The 7,849-nt window shown below is 30.7% G+C and overlaps 1 protein-coding gene across 4 annotated transcripts in view; it reads left to right on the top strand.

Annotated features, from left to right (window-relative positions):
- Positions 1-5,878, top strand: part of LOC145252837 (opioid growth factor receptor-like protein 1) — a 90,230-nt gene extending 84,352 nt beyond the window's left edge. For all 4 annotated transcript variants that reach the window (XM_080112811.1, XM_080112808.1, XM_080112810.1 and 1 more), the window contains 3 exons: positions 278-344; positions 4,055-4,200; positions 5,402-5,878. In XM_080112811.1, coding sequence (XP_079968937.1) covers positions 278-344; positions 4,055-4,200; positions 5,402-5,621 — 433 coding nt within the window. In that variant the 3' untranslated portion in view covers positions 5,622-5,878. The remainder of the gene's footprint in view (positions 1-277; positions 345-4,054; positions 4,201-5,401) is intronic.
- Positions 5,879-7,849: the final 1,971 nt, after the last annotated feature.

Genomic DNA, 7,849 nt, shown 5'->3' with positions numbered 1-7,849 from the left:
AAATTTAATTAAGTTTGAAACTCTTTGTAGCTTCCTAAGTTCGACATAAAGATTCCCAATTTTCAGAATATGCACCCAAAGAAGTTTGGAGGTTACATAAACGTAAAAATAACAATGAAGATGAGAATAATTCAGATTATTAATCCTCATCTCAAAGATTCCAAAACAAAAAGTGATATTGATTTTTATTTTTATATTTTTGGGATTCTTTTAGTATCAAATATCCTGATATTCTAATATATTATAATCATGTAACAACTGCGTCATTCGTTTGCAGGTTATTTCCAAATATGGATATGGGAGTTAATCAACAAGCTCATCCACTCACTGATGAAGAAGCAGAGGTTAGTTTAATTTCATATTCTGTATATGAATCTGGATTATTCACAGCATGCTGTTGTAGATTGACCCAAAAGAGAATTTCCCCCAAAATTGAAACCTTGTGATGATACATTAATGTCAAAAAATAAGAGCCAGTAGAACAACGTCCATCACACATTTTGAATAAGACTAGGGAATAAGGGAAAATCACACTGGTTACTGTGAACACCGGTGTGTTACTATCCCTTAGGGCAAAGATATCCTGGACTTGAAGACAAAGGCATGTTTTCCCCATGTGGCTCTAATTTCCATGTGTATCAGCTGTTATAGAAATGATTACCTACTTCGGATGGTAGAACTGCCACATGAGTGAGTAAATCCTTTTTATTGTATGTTCTGTCATGTAATGTTTCTGTCTTCATTTACGTTTGTCAATATAGTAATTAATATATATGTAATGTACTTGGGTACATTTTCCTTTTATCCCGTGTCCTCCAGATGTCAAGTGACATTTTTTTATTGCATTTTCACTCCAAACCAGGCACAGTGCCACTTTGATGTACAGGGGGGGGTTACTATCTGGGACATAATTTGAAGAATGTAGGGAGCTGAGCAGCAAAATGTCTATTTTCATTACACTGGAACTTCTGCATTTCAGTACAATCAGGGAAGCAAGAACCCAGAAAGGAATCCCAAAGTCTAGCAGTCCCAGGGAAAAAAACTATTAGAGTAGAAGGCTTTCTGGCATCTGTGGATCTCTACTGTGTAGGGGTGGGATTTTGCTGCTTGTCAGATTTGTTGGGGTATTTACGTAGAGGGGTATATGGTCTTGTAGTTCATTGGAGCAGCTACTATTAAAATACTTGTAAAACAGGCAGAGGGATGTAACACTTGTCTATGGGACAGAAGTTTAAGCCTAGCTGACAGTGCAGGATTCATTAGGTCTTTTGAGCTATGTTTAGGAGTGAGAGACTAGTAGCAGGTGCGCCAGCCCATGCATGTTTTTCCTTTGCAGAGAAAGGTAAGTAGGGATATGAAACTCTCAACAGCTATCTTACAAATTAGACAGAACTACAAAACAAACCTGCTCCAAAAAGTCGTCAAAAATACATTAAGATTTTTCATTGCAGAAAATTGAAAGATTAAGCGAACCAATAGCATGCCAAATATTTTCTGGATGAACTATCTCAGGAATCTATAGATAACCAAGGCTCTGTAGACAGGCTGAAAAAAAAATCACTAGAGTATGACTAGGAGAGGATGATAATGGCTGCTCATAATCCACTTGATGACCAATGCTTTTAAGAATATCAAATGTTCTAAACAACTATAACTAGTTCAGATTCTGCTCCACAAAAATAGAGAGTTCAGCCCAATTAATATCCTGTTGTAAGGATCTAATGGGGAATGTCTATTATATAATGCAACACTATGGATTGCATAAATATCTTTACTGAAATATCTGCAAAATATTGAACATCCAGCGTAGCAGCAAGTCCAGGGAACATACAAGATAAACAACTGCTGTACATCGGTCATACATTATCCACTACGACTATGCAACCTCTATAGCTACATACTTAGAAAACCTAGACATAGTAGTAGTAGTACTATTGTATGGGTTAAACCTCTATACCGCTATTTTTTTGCCAGTTTGAGAAATTGTCTTCAGATACATGGGCTGTCACATAGCCTCCTTCCAGTCAGGTGACTGGACAGTGTAGAATCAGGTGGTCTGTGTCCTAGAGGGTGGAGGTGCTTGCACTTTGGGCAGATTGGGGAGTTTCTTTGTCTCCACCTGTGTTTGTTTACTGCAGTCCTGCAGTGTGTTGTTCTGATCCGATTTGCGGCTACCCACTTCTTTTTACTATTCGTAGCAAAACCTGGGAGGTGCAATCGGGTGAAATTGAATCTTCAATTGTGTCCTCTCCTTTGGGAGTATTGTTTTGCCATTCAACTTGACACAGTGATATCAGATAACAGAGAGAGAGGATAGCAACCCTAGTTGAGGTTATTGTCTTTAATGATCCCGGAAGGTGATATAAAGAAGAGAACTAAATATCAAGGTTTTATGCATGACAAAAACAGAAACTGAAACTTTCAAGATTTCCATCATTCTCATAATTATAGTAGCCACTGGACTCACAAAAAAGAACTTAAACAACTACTTTACGAATATACCAGGTGAACCAAGTGCAAGAGAGATCCAAACAGTTGCACTTAAATGTATAGTTAGAATTCTAAAAGTTTCTCTCAGTTGAAGTCTCTGAAATAGCGGGTGAATGTGAGGCATTAGGTAGGAGGCCTCTCCTTGGTAAAAGAAAACAAATTACAAAAAAAAGATACAAATGCAAATTTTAGGTAAATAATTAAGCCTGAATATATTTGCTAACTCACCACATGAACACTAGAAATGTGACAGTTTATCAATGTACTATGATATTTGATCGTATTTTATGTTTGTTAATCTCAATTTTATTATATATTTTGGCAATCTCAATTTCTGTCTATCAATCACATTTTATTGCTGTTAATTTCAGTTCCTGTCTATCAGTTTAAATATGCATGAATTTCTATCGATCTCAATTTATTTTTGTCATCTCTATTTTTATGTGTATCTATTTTCATTTTGTTTTTTTTTATCTCAATCTATTTATACCTTAATCTATTTATATCTCAATCTATTTATACCTTATATATATATATATATATATATAATTATTTTTTACTATAATAATTAAATACCTACAGACACTAGTGTTTCATCCTTTCGGGATTCTTCAGTGCAGGGTGTCACGATTAACACCAGCCGAACGATTCGAACCCCGCGACACGAGACATCTCTGGCTCGATTAGCGGAGACCGTATCCATTCGGCTACCATTAACCGCGTGAAATAGCGTTGAATTTAAAACATTTTAATTTAAATGTTCATTACGTCAGACAGACAGTGATCTAATCGTTATACGATGATCTATGCATAAGAGCTAAATTGACCGACTTTTTAATTCAACTGAAAGTGCTCAACGATAAGAAATGAATTTCTTAAAGGGGCTGTCATAATTATTTTTTTACTATAATAATTAAATACCTACAGACACTAGTGTTTCATCCTTTCGGGATTCTTCAGTCTGGTTAGGATTACTTTATAAATATTAAGTCTTTAATATTTATAATATACTTTAAGTTTGCTATTTTGGATTATCTTTGTAAACTTAATTGTAATTCTAATTTTATATATATTTATATATATATATATATATATATATATATATATATATATATATATAGTAAGTTATAAAATATATATAGCGATTAAGCTACACTGAATATTCCGCGTTTCATCCACTAAATCTACACTGAATATTTCGCATTTCATCCACTCTAGGATTCCTCAGGCTTATGCATTAGCCTGAAGAATCCTATAGTGGATGAAATGCAGAATATTCAGTGTAGCTTAATCGCCATATATATTTTATAACTTACTAACTGGTGCTACCTACGTATTGAGCACTGTTGAAATAAATACTTAAAGTTTACGCATAAATTTATACTTTTGTATATTAATTTATGTCAGTAAATGAAGTAGTTATATATATAATGATTGTTCATATCTGTCATTTGCATTTTCTTACAATTCATCAAACTAATTCAACTAATCTTCAAAACTATTTGGAATAAATAAAAACATTACTTTTTATTTATTTACTTTTTTATTCTTTATTTTCTGACAGATCATTAGAAAAAACCCAGAACTGAGAGAAAAAGTTAAAGTATCTTTCAAAATGATGCTTGACTTTTATGGCATGGAACTCAGAGAAGAAAACAAGGTTGTACTTGCAGACAATGCGACTGAGAGGCTCCAGGAACTAAACCAATGGTAAACAATCGTTTTTTTGTTCAAAACATTGTTATATTTCACTAGAATGGACAAACTGCATAAAATAATTGTCCATATTTTGAATGTTATATACAATTTTTATCAATGAATATTATAAGTATAAGCAAAAATGATGTTTCTTTTGATTGCATATTTTTGTTAGTATATATGATCAACAAACATATACTACACTTCCTTCCCCATCCTCAAAGGAGAAGGTAATGCCTGGGTGGATGGTATCATTATGTATGAATGTATACTACACTATCCATTCCCAAAAGAGGAGGTATAATACTTGGTTGGATGATCTCATGATAATGAGACAGATATTATATTACCTCCTCCTTAGAAAAAAAAGAGGTAATGCCTGGGAGGATGGTAACATGAGAACAGAATCAATACTATCCTGCTCACTTTTGCAGTGAACATTAAAATATCAGACATTAGTATGAAATAATATAGTAAATTGACGTGAGTATGAAAAGATAATAAGAGTATAATTTGAGATGGGGGCTTCAGTCAGACAGATACCAAATATCCATTAATAATAGAAGTAACAGCAACGTTTGAAGGTTTGCTACCTCGACAGTTTTACATTTACTAAGCCAAGAACTTTCATCCATTCTTTAAACATGACCATACCATCAAAGTCTCCTGTCCTGCACACATCTCTCTATACTGTCCAGATTTGATCTTTCTCTGAGGTCATCAAAACTAAGCCTGTTTTTTAGACTTACATTACACATCTGTTATGTCATTCTTATATCATTTCTCTTCATGCAACACATGTCCTCAACCCTTACTGGCCAGGCTTCATTTTCATACATCATCACACTGCAAAAATTTGCCTCCCTAATCTCAATATTGCATTTCCATTTATCCTAGACTCGGCAGTAGAGGCTGGGGTAGCGATTGCTCAAATTTTAAGAATGGAATTAAAGATTTTTACATATTTGCAAAGGTTTTTCAGTTATTTAACTGATCATTTCTTTTATCTAATAAATTTGTAAATCCCTCCTTGTGCCATCTTTTGTATTCTTGTTTGTTTTCTCATTCTTCTTTGTATGCATCCTAATCTCAATATTATATTCCAATTTCCATGCATTGAAGTCCACACTGACGATTGGTCATATTTTAAGAATAATTTTTTTTTTAAATATCCTTAAAATATTCATATTTTCTTCTTTTTTTTTTCTTCTAGGGGCAACCATAATTTCCTCCGTATTTCCAGAATCCTGTTGGCTCTGAAACTCCTTGGTCACAGTAATTTAATGCTGCCATGGATGAAACATTTTGCTGATCTGATTTATGTGGAAAAAGTGCTTGATCATGCCACAGCAAGTTTTGAAGATTTTTGGGAAAAGAATTTAGATGCAGAAGACAGAATAGCATTGGATAAGTACAAGAATCTTGTAAAGTAGTCTGCACAGGTCATCTCTCATCATCTTTCCTTGCATATTTTGCAATGCACAAAATCTTTGAATACTCAACTATTATTATTCTTATGAGAAGAAAAAAGAACATTGGAAGGAGAAATATGTTTATTTGAGATTCCAATTATAGAATTTTAAAGATTTTTAATAAAGAATTTAATTGATTTTGTATAAACAATTTAATTGTTTTAATTAAAATATTCATTGATTTTTAATAAAGAAATTCATTGATTTTTAATAAAGAATTTAATTGATTTTATTAAATAATTGATTGTTAATAAAGTAATTAATTGAATTTGATAAAGAATGTAACTTTTTAATATATAATGTTAATGATTTTTATTTAAAAAAATTTATTGATTTTAATATAGAATTTAATGGATTTTTAATAAATAATTGAATTGATTTTAATAAAGTAATTAGTTGAATTTGATAAAGAATGTAACTGATTTTAATAAAGAATTTAATTAATAAAATGAATTCATTTTAATAAAGAAATTAATTGATTTTGTATAATTTAATCAACTTTTAATATATAATTTACATAGTTTTTTAGTAAAGAGATTAATTGGCTTTAATAATAAATTGATTTTTAATTAAAAATTTAATTGTTTTTTAATGAAGAATTTAATTGTATTATAATAAAGAATATATTTGTTTCTAATCAAGAAATTTATTGATTGTTAATAAATAATTGAATTGATTTTTAATAAAGAATTTAATTGCTTTTAACAAATAATTTAATTGGTTTTTAATGAAGAATTTAATTGATTTTTACTAGAGAATTAAATTGATTTTTGATAAAGAATTTAATTAATTTTTCCTAATAAAAAAATTAATAGCACAGTCGGACCATCCAGGTGTGTCATTAATGGATGCACACCCAGGCAGCATGGCATTAGTGTAGGAGTGCCTTAGTCTTTGGACCACTATTATTCCTGATATTCATGAACGATAATATCGTGCCTGAGATGGGTATAATTGCTGACGATACAACGCTCTGTAGCATGCATGATGGAAGAACGGATGAACATAAATCTAAATCTAGAATCGTTAGAAAATAATCTCCAGACCGTAGTGGAATTGGGCCGCGAATGGATGGTAACATTTGATGCTAGTATTTTCTTTTTTTTTTTTTAATTTTTGTGACGTATTAGCATCTAATTCAAACAGCAAAAATAATTCATGTGAACTCTTTTGAACATTGTTGCAAGGAATGAACGCGTTCCATACTACAAATTTCCACTTTTTTTTTTTTCAATGTCTTTCATTTTCATTTCGATACTTTTTGTGACCAAGAGTGGAGGACCGCTAGAAATATAAAAAATAAAATATTAAATAGAAAAAGTAACATCGTTTTCATGTTTCAAAAGTCTCTTATAACCTTTTACATCACTATTCTAGAAGCATATGTAAACTTTTAACATATATATATATATATATATATATATATATATATATATATATATAGTGCCTCATTCAGTCTCAAGAGACAATGAACACATCTGTAAGGATAGCTGCAAATGTAAGAAATTAAAAGAATATATATAAATACTTCTGTGGAAATATATTTTCTTATAATGATTAGACTAATGGAAATAGTATTCTGACAAGATAGACAAAAATGAACAAACCAAGCCACACACATCAATGTTTCATCTTTATTGTAGAAGTCTTACAATAAAAATGAAACATTGTTAAACGTGTGGCTTGGTTTGTTCCTTTCTCTCTCTCTCTCTCTGTCTCTCTCTCTCCCTCTCTCTCTCTCTCTATATATATATATATATATATATATATAGTTTAAAAATCGGTATCATAAGGAAAACAATAAAGTTAATAAATTGTACGATCATTTCGGAAACAATGTTTTTATTGAGATAATCATGAACAATAATTCTAATATATATTTTTTTTAAAACAAAGTCTCCTCATCAGCATAAATATTGGGTGTTTTTTTTTAAGACACCAAAAATAAACTTAGCATTTTTTAAGTAAGGCAGATATTTAAATATAAAGGAAAATAGTTATTTTATGATGTTGATAAACAAAGTAAGATAAATTGAGAATAAAAATTAGAATAAAATCATAAAGTTAAATTGAGTTTAAATGTAAGGTTAAAATAAGATGATTTTAAGAAAACTTAACAAATATATATATATATATATATATATATATATATATATATATATATATAGGGTGTCCGTAAAGTTACTATA

Source organism: Euprymna scolopes, chromosome 29 (assembly GCF_053919585.1).
Source record: "Euprymna scolopes isolate OS-2025 chromosome 29, ASM5391958v1, whole genome shotgun sequence".
Taxonomy (NCBI): Eukaryota; Metazoa; Mollusca; class Cephalopoda; order Sepiida; family Sepiolidae; genus Euprymna; species Euprymna scolopes.
The sequence above is the reverse complement of the archived record's forward strand: the minus strand, read 5'-3'. Positions and strand labels throughout refer to the sequence as shown.